At 36.7% G+C, this 14779-nt stretch overlaps 1 protein-coding gene across 3 annotated transcripts in view; it reads right to left on the bottom strand.

The window, feature by feature from the left end:
- Window positions 1-649: 649 nt before the first annotated feature.
- LOC124157930 (optineurin) overlaps window positions 650-14779 on the bottom strand; it is a 38830-nt gene continuing 24700 nt past the window's right edge. For all 3 annotated transcript variants that reach the window (XM_046533026.1, XM_046533025.1, XM_046533024.1), the window contains exons 10-15: window positions 12936-13088; window positions 12358-12454; window positions 10388-10576; window positions 8911-9116; window positions 8572-8692; window positions 650-1232 (exon numbers count right to left, since the gene is read on the bottom strand). In XM_046533026.1, coding sequence (XP_046388982.1) covers window positions 1128-1232; window positions 8572-8692; window positions 8911-9116; window positions 10388-10576; window positions 12358-12454; window positions 12936-13088 — 871 coding nt within the window. In that variant the 3' untranslated portion in view covers window positions 650-1127. The remainder of the gene's footprint in view (window positions 1233-8571; window positions 8693-8910; window positions 9117-10387; window positions 10577-12357; window positions 12455-12935; window positions 13089-14779) is intronic.

The following is a 14779-nucleotide window of genomic DNA, read 5'->3' as shown; positions in this document are numbered from 1 at the left end:
CACAAAGCAAGTCTTTCACGAACAAACTTCAATTTGCATTTATTTTTTAATATCATCTTTTTGATTCTAATAAAACTGAGAACACTTCATTTGCTGAACTGCCTCGAATGATGCAATTCCCTAAATAACAGCAACTGCAAAAGTAGTCTACGTACATAGTTTTTCAATTATTACTCAAATAATTCTTATTTCATCCCTAAGGACCTGATTATAGTTTTTGAACTTTATTTTACAGTTACTATCACATTAATACTAATACTAACCATAATACATTATTCTATAGATTTCAAATTTCACTACCAATTGTGGCGCCCCTGAGCGAGTCACTAGCACACGATTTACGGGCTCGCCAATAGAGGGCGAGGAGCCCTCTATTGGCGCAGGAGTAAGGGGTGCGAAAAGAGCCGTTAGTTTTTGGTTAGAGGGCTGGCAATAAGGGTCGTGCGTGCGTGTCGCCTGAGTGAATATTGGCTGTGTTACAGTGTGCTGTGTACATTTTTTTTTTTTGGAGTCACAATAAACTCCCATTAAATTACATTGGTGAGGAGTCTTGTTATTGCTTAATCACCCGTACATCGCGTTTTACACCATTCACATGGCTGTTTTGGAATTACCATTTTTTCATTAAAGCATTCAATAAATAACCAACTGGAATAGATAGTTTTATTGGGTTAGAAAAATATGTTTTGATGGAGGAAGAACATGAAGATATTATAATAAAATAATGGCACAGGCTGATCACTTCTTGATGTTGCCACTATCATCCTCTATTCTGGATCTTACGTCATCGTGTATATACATAAGCATAAACTAGGTTTAATACATAATGTGGTAACCATCATAACCAGGCTGAAAATTCCATAAAATACTAATAAAATTTGAAAGGCTTCACATCAAACAACAATGAAATTCCATTGGCAAACTTCTAGCACCAATATTTGCACCAAGTACAAAGTATAAAAATGATTTCACTCCCTCATTTCAAACTCCAGAAAACCTCTTTCGTTGGAGATGATCAACAACACACAAAACCAGTCTTGGCTAAAGTCAATAAAATTCTTACAATAAGGTAACTCCCTGCAGCATAGCCTATGCCATATTGTCATAAAAAATTTCCCCGCATAAAATCAAGGAGTGTCAAGACATTGATTCACGTGGACTTCCAGAGGGCCAAGCTCCATATACGCCTTGAAACACTTGGGACAGGTATATATCTTGGGCTCTGAAGATCCCTGAAAAATGCAGACGAATACAAAAATGAAAAAAGCTACCAAGAACAATTGAAAATAACTCATCATATTACATATTTCTATCTTCTCTACTGCAGAACCCAAAAGCTAATCAGAAATTTTGCATGAAATTAAGCATATTCCCATAGTGATTCCCCTATGAAATTCACCAGCAAAAAATCATTCGGCTTAGCTGGAATTGAAACCCAAATCTCACGATTGCCAGTCATGTATGTCACCAATTACACCACCAAGCTAACTTCTTCCAAGGAAATTCTCAGACTTGTTTAATGCAGTTCTTTGGACTGATTCGAAAATGAAAAGGAGACTTCGTTGACTTCCACTGATTTATTTCGTCCGTACGACATGTTTCGAACCTTTGAGGTCATTATCAAGTACAACAAATTTGAATGGTAAGCAAACATAAATACTCCTTGAAGGGGATGGGGGAGAGGGTGGAAGTAGTTGGTGTCAGGAGGGGGCAGTGAAGGTGTTGGGTTGGAAACCTCAAGTGGAGGTTGTATTGAGAACTGAGAAAACAACCGTTGGAGGACGGCCCTGGTGAGACGGAGGGGGGGGGAAGACTTGAAAGGGTTTTCCCGAAAGAGTCTACCCCCCCTCCCTCTAATGGATATAATAACCCCATTGTAGCCTTGCATTAAAATTCAGATATCCTGGTGCGATTTTATTTTTTTTATAAAGATCTTGGAGAAAGTCAGAGAAACGTGAACTCATGCATGGATAATCCACAACACGGATAAACCGCAGTCAGATAGTCGGGAGTCTGCTGTATACCATTCAAATTAGTAATAATAATAATAATATTACTGTCGTTAAGCCTTTTCAGCAATAGACAACGGGGTCATTCCACGTCAAATCACCCAAAAATTTTCAAAATGACACCCACCGACTCGGATTTTAATGAAATTTTTGTCACTAGCTACTATCACCTATCTAATAACCCATGTAAAATATTTTCACTCTCACTCTCATAGTTTGCAAGATATGAGGAGTCAAAGTTTGAGATGTTTGCTCAGAAGTGGCGCTAGTGGGAGTCAAATTCCAGAGTGCAGGGCACAGGGTAAAAATTCATAACTCAGAAACCACATAATATATTTGAATGAAATTTTGACCCCTTGTCTATCCAAGTGCATAGCTTCCATAGTAATGTCTTTTATTCCCCTTGCATTGTTATGCTAGCCAAAATGATGTCAACAGTTGTTAATTAACCGATTTTTTTAGCTCAAAAACATTACTTCATATTTTCTGAATTATCACCAAAAGGCAGAGCAGTTAACTCATCCAATTTTTTTTTAAATTGAAGGTTAATATGTGCTCCAATATACTGTGAAATAAAAATGGTGGTGTTTTGACTGCCACTATGAGTATTTCAGGTTTTACTTTTTTTTCTGCCCCCGTGAGAGGGATTTTGGACACGTACTGTAAGATAATAAGTATAAGTGTATCCATACCTTCATGAGGATATATTTGAAATATTGGTCAGTAAATCTAAGACCAAACATGTAGTCTAGTGAATGTGGCTCTTGTTCATACAATTTTTTTAATAACAATACTTGGCTTGTGGCAGCTGAGGGGAAAAGAGTCCAAATGGCTCAGAAATGTGAAATGATGCTTTTTCCTGGAATTTACCCATTTTTCAAGTGTTTAGCATATGGAAAAATTGGTATCAACATACATTAGACTCTTACTGTGCATTAAGAGGATAAATGGAAATACTAATTTAAATAAAATTATTTAAATAATACACTTCAATGTGTTTAAGGCATCTCCCGAACATCTCTGGAGGCTCTCTCGGGCAACTAAACGCTTTACGATACCACCAATTCCATCACATGGGGATTTTACATGGCTTATAGCAAAGAATGTCCATGATGCCATTAAAGAGAAATCCTGGTAATGCATGCAAAGATTGAGATATTTTTTGCAGTTCTTGTACCGTCCTGCACAACCATCACTAGAGTAACTCAATTTTTTGACTAAAGCAAAATTTTCCTTCACAAAGCAAAATATTATTCTTTGGGTTCCATAAGCAAAAGCTACATCATGCTACAAATCATCTGACAAGATGCATAAACTGGAAATAATAAGCTGTTTCGTCAGGTGATCTCGAGTATAAATCACAACAGGGTGTACCGTGCAACTATCACTTGTCCAGTGATACCCTTGTGCCTCATCTTGGATAACATATGAATAGTTCTCATTGAAGTCAAAGAGAACAACTGCTTCATGGGGTCCAAGATTTTCTTTCATTTGCTTAAGGTAGTTTGCCTGTACCTTCGTAATAAATGAATGGGGCACCAGTTTTTCCACTCTTTCAATTAAAGTTAATCGGTACTCATCAAATGTCACAGTGAAGTTCACCAGTTGAGATCTGTCACGGGAAACCCACTGACTGTATGAAACTTCATCTCCGGGGTCAAATTCTTCAAGCTTTTTCAGCAGTAAGCTTTTCAATTTTTCACGTGAAGGACACTGAGAGCAATGTTGCAGTATACAGTCCCTATTTTTTCTAGAGCACACTAAATAACCAACTAGGTCCTGGCTTGTTTCCTCTATATTACAGGCATTAAGCAGTAAGTTGACATTTTAATGAATTGTGCAAACACACACTGAATGCGTTCCAGGAGATCCTGCTACCAAAAACCATTTTGGACCTAGGTTGCAGAATTTAGAAAAGCCTAATTTAATTCTGGGGAAGTCAAATTTAAAAGTGGAATACAATTCCTTCAAGTTAGCAAGTAATAATCTCTTCTGAACGTGTACATTTTTGGAGATACTAATGGAATCTTTCTTTCCAGGCATCATTCTGGAGTACTCATCACTTTTATAGAAAGTCCTAACTAATTGTAATGTTTTATATTTGCCTTCCTTTTTCTCAATTCAGGTGCAGCCAATTTTCCATTGTCACTGCAAAGTTCTCTTGCTTGGCGGGCAGTGTACTCACTCACATGAAACTCTTCCATTACTTTCTTCCTGCTCCATAAAGTTGGTACCAATGATACTTTCCTTGATGAGTGCTTGATGTGTCAACTTTTTGTTTGATTAAGTCTATGAGCACATCCATATCATGAACTTTCTGAAGTAGTTCTTTTGGCAGTTTTGGGTTATCCTTTTCTGGAGATAATTCTTTATCAAGAACTCTTTTAACTTTCCTTTTAAAATTACTGCATGCTGACTCTACTTTCAGGGGTGCCGACTTATAAAAAATATTGGGGGGGCCCATGTCGGAGGTCTTGCCCCGGGAAGACGTTAAATTCAAAGTGTGTCGCAGCACCGAAACACTATCTAATTCACACCACTTGATTCAGTTAACCTGCTTAACCTTATAATTATTTGTTTTAACACATTGTTGAATTTATTTTAAAAGGTAACTATCGTCAAACATGGGAAATAAAAATTACCAATATATTTTTGTGATTTCACGAAGCATAATATAACCTAATTATTTTCTTGAATTATTGAGGGGGCTCCACCCCCCCAAACGAATCTTTGTGGGGGCTCGGGCCCCCTCAGGCCCCATGGAGTCGGCGCCACTGTCTACTTTCCTTTTAGCATAGGTTGACCTTCTGTGAGATGATATGCCATGAAATTTTAAAGGTGACTCCTCTCTATCTTGCAGCGTTCTGTTAAGTAGCTCAGTTGATTTTTCTGGGGATAATGTTGTTTCAAAATTCAAAATACTATCATTGCTGTCACTATCTACTTCTTCAACACCAGAAAGCTCATTTCCAAACCTGGAGTGTTTCTGTACTTCCTCCCTACATGGCTGGCATATTTTCATTCCTGGCACTAATTTCCGAAGAGTTGGGATTTTACAGGCCTTTTCTGCAAATTCAAGACTTAAATTTCTCAGTGATTTTGATATTTTCTTCTTGTGGCTCTTAAAAGGATGAAGACAATATATTTGGTAGGTTTCATACTTTTTCAAATAGTATATTCTGTGATGTTCGCAGACATTGGATAGGACTTCCCCAGGTACACCACTTCTGAGAGATAACAGCTGTTTTTCAAGTATACTCATGATCTCAATTTTGTTCAGTTGCACCACTGGTGTGTAGGTTTTTTTGAGGCAATCAGATGCGGTAACTTTTCCAATGCTGCACAGTTCAAAAATTTGCTCATTTTGATGCACAGTGGAGACACTAAACTTTTTTAATGTTGAAGTTCACAATGAGCAGCTTTGCCTAACTCATAGCACACACTATTAATGTACAGGTAAAAATACACTGATCGTACACACAGAATAAACTTGGACACCCATGGAGCATCTTCACACAAGAAGATTTGGCAGAAGACTAAAAGTGGTACCCTAGAATCTATTTTGATTTATCATGCCCTCACTGTGATACATTGTAAAATTTTATTCTTCCTAATGTAGAGGTTGCACTTCTCTTATTCCTTGGTAGATGGAAAAACACTGAAAAGTGAGGCTGAATAGGTTTATTATTTCCAGTTTATGCATCTTTTCAGATGATTTGTAGCATGATGTAGCTTTTGCTTATGGAACCCAAAGAATAATATTTTGCTTTGTGAAGGAAAATTTTGCTTTAGTCAAAAAATTGAGTTACTCTAGTGATGGTTGTGCAGGACGGTACAAGAACTGCAAAAAATATCTCAATCTTTGCATGCATTACCAGGATTTCTCTTTAATGGCATCATGGACATTCTTTGCTATAAGCCATGTAAAATCCCCATGTGATGGAATTGGTGGTATCGTAAAGCGTTTAGTTGCCCGAGAGAGCCTCCAGAGATGTTCGGGAGATGCCTTAAACACATTGAAGTGTATTATTTAAATAATTTTATTTAAATTAGTATTTCCATTTATCCTCTTAATGCACAGTAAGAGTCTAATGTATGTTGATACCAATTTTTCCATATGCTAAACACTTGAAAAATGGGTAAATTCCAGGAAAAAGCATCATTTCACATTTCTGAGCCATTTGGACTCTTTTCCCCTCAGCTGCCACAAGCCAAGTATTGTTATTAAAAAAATTGTATGAACAAGAGCCACATTCACTAGACTACATGTTTGGTCTTAGATTTACTGACCAATATTTCAAATATATCCTCATGAAGGTATGGATACACTTATACTTATTATCTTACAGTACGTGTCCAAAATCCCTCTCACGGGGGCAGAAAAAAAAGTAAAACCTGAAATACTCATAGTGGCAGTCAAAACACCACCATTTTTATTTCACAGTATATTGGAGCACATATTAACCTTCAATTTAAAAAAAAATTGGATGAGTTAACTGCTCTGCCTTTTGGTGATAATTCAGAAAATATGAAGTAATGTTTTTGAGCTAAAAAAATCGGTTAATTAACAACTGTTGACATCATTTTGGCTAGCATAACAATGCAAGGGGAATAAAAGACATTACTATGGAAGCTATGCACTTGGATAGACAAGGGGTCAAAATTTCATTCAAATATATTATGTGGTTTCTGAGTTATGAATTTTTACCCTGTGCCCTGCACTCTGGAATTTGACTCCCACTAGCGCCACTTCTGAGCAAACATCTCAAACTTTGACTCCTCATATCTTGCAAACTATGAGAGTGAGAGTGAAAATATTTTACATGGGTTATTAGATAGGTGATAGTAGCTAGTGACAAAAATTTCATTAAAATCCGAGTCGGTGGGTGCCATGCCTGGGTGAACTGACATGGAATGACCCAACGTCAAACATATACAAATATCAAAACAGTATTCATTGTAGCCTTATGAAATTTTAGACAATAATATTATATAAATACAATTTCTTTTACACATTGACAGCAATTATAATATGTGGACCAGCAATCCCTAGATTTTTGATTAAAAAAATTCCTGCAAGGAGTAAAATGGTCTTGCAACAAGCCATTCGAGTATTTTATTTTTGAAATTATCAGCAGGTATATCTGCCATACTACATGGTAACTTATTGTATATTCTTATCCCTATGCTCTTGTAGTTGTTAAATGATGTGGATAACCTGTAGTATGGTAAATTTAATTTGTTTCTATTCCTTGTGTTGTGACACTGAATATTTTGTCTCTGAAGGAGATGAGGTAAATTATTCTTTGTGTGTAATATAATGGAGTAAATATATAAATTAACAACTGTCAGTATTTTAAGTTTGATGAGCAATGGCTTACAATGAGCTAATTTATCAGCATTCATCATAATACCAATTACTTTCTTCTGCAATAGAAGGATTTCATTAATACGACTGCAGTTACCCCAGAGTACGATTCCGTGGGTGACTATGCTTTGAAAAAATGCAAAATAAGCAGTCTGAACATAATGATCTGAGACATGATTTTTTAACTGTTTAAGTAAAAAAATAACTCTAGAGAGTTTTCCAGTCAAGAAGTCAATGTGGTACTCCCAGGAGAGTTAACTATCTATTAATACTCCTAAAAATTTAATGTGAGTCATACAATTATTTTCTGGTGTATTTCTTAAACTAAAATACAGCTCAAAAGTGGTCTCCTAGGAGGGATTCAAGGTCCCTCCCTATATTGAGCCGTACCTGTGCATCACAGTATTCGTCACATACTCCCAGGATATGTCGCATACTTAAAGGGCACCTACACTCATCACACTGAGGGGGTAGCTTCTGTTCAGAAAAGAGAAAGGCATTCCCCTCATGTCCTAGAACCCAGAGAAAACAAACATTCACTCCCTTTCTCATGAAGGTTAGCAGCATGGAGTGAGTGTCTTGAACAATTGGGTGCATGGGTGAGAAGCCAGAAATAGATTGTAGAGAACTAAGGGAGTTGGGCAAGGGAGTGGAGTTTATAAATGAAATGCACTTATGTGGGTAGCTACATTGGGCAAACTTCCACATCACTGAAATTCTGCTTAAGAGAGCATCAAAGAGCTATGAGTAACAGACAGTTGAAACTCTCTGCGATAGCTTTGTACACATAAACAGACCACATGCACAACTTAATATTCAAAGAGGCCCAGTTAATATCCAAAGAGAGGAGATATTTTCCCAGGATAATATGAGAGGCCATAGAGATCAGAAAGAAAACTTCAATAGGGAAGATGGTTATTCCGTAGCCCAGGCATGGAAACATGTTTAGAGAAAGAAGGCTTTCTCCATCAGGAGCTATGGGGGTTGGCAAGAGCCAATTAGGAGCAACTTGACCAATGGCTAGGATATAAAAGGCAGAAAAGATTCTGCATTTCAGTGATCTGAAACAGCAGATTGCAACACCAGTGAAACTGTCGTCCAGAGGAAATGTGGTACAACACTATTTGATTAATAATGGCCAGCTATTTAATTGACAACACACACACAAATGTTAAAATAAGACACAGTACATACCCTGGCTGACCTATCTTGGGTCGCTTGTCTTTGTTCGGGCTCAGGATTCATGAATGCATGCTGAGAGCCTCTCCCAGGGGCTGCCAAAGTGTTGAAAGTACCCATTCTGGGATACACACCACTGCAATACAAAGAAAGTTTCAATCATAAACCTTATTCAAGTAGTTATCAATGTACTAGCCTTTTACAGGCTTCATAATTTTCACATTACCACAGATGATAACTCAATTTTTTCAGAAAACCCAAAAAAACCAAGCAGTCAATGCATTAGAATCTACCTTTTAACCAAATCTATTTGCCTGACACAACTTGGTTTGTGTACTGTGATGAATCCCTTACCCGGCAGGAGCAGTTGTAGTGGCTGTTCCATCTGGAGGGGTTCGATTCTCCTGGGCTTCCCTCCTCTCCAGGGTCTCCATGTCTTCAAGGAGCTGCTGATTCCGAGCCCGGAGGCGGTGCACTTCTTCCACCAACTGCTGTTTCTCGGCTGCCATGCGTGCTCGTTCCTCCCTCTCTGTGTCAAAGTCCACCCGATAAACCTCCACCTAAAAAAGAAATAAATGTGAACGAGATTAAAATGTACTCATTTTCTATGCCACAAGGTTACATTTAATACTGAACCACACACGATATTTACTATTGACTATTTTTCTGAGATTGAAAATAGGTAGGTATTCAGACCAAAACTTGAGAATTCCCTCACATAACACTGCATTGGCTACAAAGACACAATATTTCATGACAAGATCAGATTTAGAAAGCATGATCATTTGGAAAACATTATTTAAGACATATTTATGATGGTATCATTTGATATCTGTATTAAATTATAAAAGTTAATCAAACGATATTAAAAATTACATTCATCAAAACACTAAAAATGACGTCACCACTTGAAGTTGATGCTGAATCAAACATTTATCATACCATATTTTGTTCAAATACTATTACGATGTCTTAAAAATTTTAATTCCTATAAAAAAATAATATGTAAAATCACTTCACTCCACAGCAATTAGCATGTAGAAGAAAAGTCTATTCATGTCTTTTGTCCCCGTCTGCGACAGAAATTTCATAACACTACCACTGACCAAATGAGCCATATTTTTGTTTAATTACATCCATTTTTCAAGAGGGGCAGAGTGTGAATTACAGTGTGAGAAATAATTTGTGGATTTTATGACAATTTCAAGCTTATAGTGGGAAATGCTAACAATTTGTGACCATATTTCTGGCAGACTGGTGTGAAGTTCCCTTCAGAGGTAATTTGAAGCCACCCACAACTGATGAGGATGAGAAACTGATCCTTGAAGCACAAAATTTCAGTAAGATGGGAGTGGAATTTGTCCACATGGGAATAACAAGGTACAATTTTCTACATACATAACATTTTATTCTCCTGGGGTTAGGGGTCAACCTGATGATGACGCAATTACATTAAAACCTGGGTTGACTCAAAAGTTATTTTTGTGGTAAATTACATTTTGTTACATCAACGATCTAATAAGGTTTCAAATGAAGACATGCAATTAGGTTATCTTTCTATGCCAAAGATGCAAAACTTGTAAAAACAAACAAAGTACAAATATTCTAATTTATGAATCTCCAGTATTTTCCACAGTTTCAGGGATTTGAAGATTTGAATGACCCATCCCTAAATTGTATACTTAAGGAACATTAGGAAAAATACACAAAGAATTAATACGCAGTGAATCTTTAGTAACATTGGCACTTACTAAGTGTGAAAAGTGAAATAAGTGGCAGAGTCATTAAAATAATTACTAGCCTTAAGCCCAGTTCTAGTTTCAACATTTACCTGATTCTTCAGAACGGGGATCAGCTCCGCCTCAGTTTCTGCTTTCCTCAGTCTTTCTTGCATGCCGACTGCCTCTCTCTGCGAATTGCCAAGAGCCTCTTCCAAGTGCGCAAGGCGAGCTGTCACCTCATCTAGTTTCTGCCGATACCCTCGTGCTTGTGCTTTGTGATAGTCTGCATCGGCATTCTCCTGTGAACAACGTTGAATGGATTTAGAGCTTGAATCTACTAGTGCATACAGGGCGTCCCATTTATCTTGACCACCCGAAATAACTTTTTGTCCAGATGTGAATTCAAAAATGTGTCAAGCAAATGTTCATTAGCCGTCTGGGGAACATTAATCAGCATGACTGCCTTCCTTGTAGCTTTGTTATTTACAAAGATATGAACAGCGGTATGTCTTTTTAAAATGGCACAATTATTAACACTTAGTGTAGTGAACATCCACCTAAATGCCGTTCCTTATGCGTGAAACTTCGTAATAAAGCTCATTTTGTAACCGCTGGGACCAGGACTGTAGTTCGTAATTTCGTAAAAACGAAAATTTCGTGATAACGTTTCTTTTACTGTAACTTGGATAGGCTTTTCGTCGGGACCAACAATTTGCTTCGTAATAAAGTTGTTCGTATGAACAAGAGTCTACTGTAGTCCCCCCCTAATTTTGAGGCTTCAGTTTCGAGAAAAGTTAAAAAAAAAAAAAAAAAAAAAAAAAAAATAATGCGTTTTACTATAGTCCCCCCCCTTTACTTTTACCATGGGCATTTTTGGAAAAAAAGGGGGGACTACATTCAGATAAATACGGTACATGGAGCAGTAAAAAGACGAGAAAAATCATGTTATTGCTGCTAAAAAGTTCGCGGTCGCGAAAAGAAAGCAGCAAATGATTCCAAAAGCAGCATAAAAAAACAGAAAAAGTGCATAAGTAATAATAAATTGTTTGATTTACATGAGTTATGAAAATTACATGAAATTAAAGTAAAGGTTTGGATTATTTGTGCCTTCTGAATATTCGTGCCGCCTCTCCCCAATATTAGCCCGGATGCCCAAAAGACCAAGGTACATTTGTCAAGGTATAAGGCACATCCATCAAAAACATAAGTTACTTCACAAAGCATAAAATCAGCATACATGTATATCACATATAATAATCACTCATAACAAAGAAAGGAAAAAAAAATCACATTGCATTAACATTCCATCAAGCCCTTTACTCATGTAAGTATTCCTCCAAAGAGTAATATGAACCTGAAAGAAGGAACCTTTTTAAATGCATTAAATTTTTTAATATTTTTTACACCAACAGGGAGTTTATTATATAGTTGTACCCCCATTTCCCTCGGACCCAGTTTGTTTAAGTTTGTCCTTGTAGTAGTGTAATGTATGTCACGCTTGCATCTCGTGTGATGGGAGTGATGGTCACTATTAAGGGCAAAGCTTATGATATTAGATTTGATGTACAACACAGTAATCATCATATAAATGCAAGGCAGTGGCAGAAGGCCTAGCTCCTTGAATAAGGGTCTGCATGAGTATCTGGATGGTTTCTGGGCTACGATTCTAACAGCCTTCTTTTGAAGTCGGAAAATGCGCAATGAGTTGAGATGAGAGGAAACCCAAAAAATTATACTGTGTACGATATGGGAATAAAACTTTTTAAATGTTGATTCAGCACTGAATTTAGACCTCGAACTGAGAACCGCAGCCATGAACCGAACCAGAACCAAAATCAAGAGAAAACGACCCATACCTACATATAAAAATTAGAATATTTTTAAAATACTGGTGTATATTTGACATTACCAAATTGAATGCCCTATTGAAGGTCATTTTCAATTTAAGTTTTCGCAGAAAACTTAAAATCAATGTGCTTTTGTCATCTATGCAAACATGCCATAATGAAAGCCTTTAATTCACCAAAATGAATTAAAATTTAAAATCCAAATCAAATATCTAGGATAAAAATCTCCATACCTTAATTGCTGAAGAAACTGAAGCATCTTTCGCCTTTAATGTATCTAAATCTAACTTAAGAACAGCCAAAAGGTTTTCTGCCTCACGCACATGGCCCCTGGAATGCGATAAAAACAAAGGATTTTTATAATGACACTAGTTAAAGAAATTTTAGCAAATGAATTTTATACCTAGTAAACTCACACTAAGCATGCAGCAAATTTTGTTTGAATAGCAGGATGGACTGGTCAACAAAAAAGGGGTACACAACACAAATGGCAACACAATAATTGGAAGAATTTCAAGTATTCAAGCCATACATAGTCACTGACATTTAAATATCCTATTATCTACTTAAGGGCAGTTCTTTCATTAACCAATGCCTCTATTGACTAATGCTTTTAAAAGGTGTTCAAGTAGAGTTAAGTTTTTCCTTTTACTCCACTTGACTCCAATATCATAATTGTCATACATTCCTACCATATACAGTTCCAGTCGCATTGCACAAGGTCCTCGACCTCCTGCTTATCATGCATGGTACAAACTCAATATAAATAGTAACACAATCACAAATAAATTTATTCTACGGTAAAACACACCTTTGCTGCTGCAACTCACTAGCGTCATCAGAAATTTGTTTCTTTAAATTCATAACCTCTTCTTTAAGTTCCTTACACCTACTTGGATCAATGTCCATCAAGGAGACAATGATTTGGTATAACTTCTGCATCCATACTTCCAGCCTTATGTCACTGAAAATAATTAATTTATACTTTAAAATGGATATCAATAAAACAAAGCTATCACTACGACTAAATAAAAAGTGCTGCAGCAAATTTTGGAAAATCACTATCAATAATCAATATTAATACCAACCAAAAAATTCAATCAATACTATTGTTACGCAGTATCAATTTTTCAAAGTAATAAAAAGAAATACCTCTTCAGGAGAGTAAAAAGGAGGGTTACTATGCATAAAAAAATAACTTGAAATATAATTGTTTTATTTAATTTTTACCCTTGCTGTGAAAATATAATTTTCTCACAACATCAATGGTACCCACTTTAAATGTTTGTAACTGTTCGCAACGGCAAGGGTAGGGTTGCAATATCTGCTTAAAGGCCGCTTTACACGGTGAAAGATCATTCGAAAGATCTTTCGAAAGATCATTCGAATGATCCATCATTCACCGTGTATAACGGAAATTTCCAGCATTCGAATGATCATTCGAATGAAATTTCAGGCCTGTTCTAATTTGCTTGAATGATTTCCGTGAATGATATGAGCGCACAGCGTCCATCTTGCCATTGGCATCCACCTCGGAATTTTAATATTTTATATAAAACTTAGGAAGCATAGTAACCCATGAAATAGCTCAAATAATTAATATGTACTTTGAGAGAACATAAATTCACAAACATCAACTGTCTAAAGGCAGTAATTCTGAAGTAACATTTCAGATATTAAATGAATAAAAACGTCGTTTTTCTCCTTGATTGCGTCTATATTTTGTTCAATTTACAATTATTAAACTACAGTAGAACCTCACTTATGAAACTTTCAGCGGAAAACCAAAAAAAGTTTCATAAGTGAGGAAGTTTCATATGTGAGGTTTTTCGGTATTCAGCATGAAATCCTTTCCTATAGGGGCTGGTTTGTCTCCAGGATGCAATTACTCATTTGGAGGCAAGAAATTGAAGCCTAATAATCTTATTTTCACACAAGCAACACCACAGATGATGTGTAACTTTAAGAGAAATATAATTCTACATTCCTGAACAACATTATCCGCAGTTGAACATCTAGCATTTCTGGTACTGATCTGCAAGGCTATCATACTGGAGAGATTTCGGAATGATGACACTAAATGTTCACAGAGAAGCCAATTTTTTTAAAAAGTTGACTCATTAAAAGCAGTTTCAGGAAATTCATTTCACCCCCTATAGGCAAACCCATGATTGTAGATTAAAGAAATGAAATACCTAAGGAAAGTCATCCAAATTAACCCCATAACTAGGGAGCAAAATTTCACTAATGCATCACGAAGGCTTCACACCCTATGGACCAGGGTTCATGTCATGGCCGAGGCAGAAAGCTTTCAGAGATGGCTGTATCCCTGCTTGAAAGTAGTGTGGACGGAACTTCCAGTGCAACACCATGTCCGGCAGATGGAACGTTAAGCCCTGGTTAAGCCTATTGTTACAACCTGGCTAATTCCAACACAGGGTTTCTATACTCCCTCCCTTACCTCATGTCGAAAATGACCCCAGCTGTCTGTTTCTTCCCTCTGAATACCATGCCATAGATAATATGGAGCACCCAGCAGTGGCGTAATTATGGTGAGTCGATGAGGGGATAGATCCCCCTCCAAAGCCGCAGAGAATTGAAAAAAAAATTTAAAACAAAAGTCTAGCTTTGATAAACAACAACTGCATCTACTCA

Source organism: Ischnura elegans, chromosome 4, assembly GCF_921293095.1.
Source record: "Ischnura elegans chromosome 4, ioIscEleg1.1, whole genome shotgun sequence".
NCBI lineage: Eukaryota > Metazoa > Arthropoda > Insecta > Odonata > Coenagrionidae > Ischnura > Ischnura elegans.
Note: the sequence above shows the minus strand (reverse complement) of the source record. Positions and strands in the feature narration are given on the sequence as shown.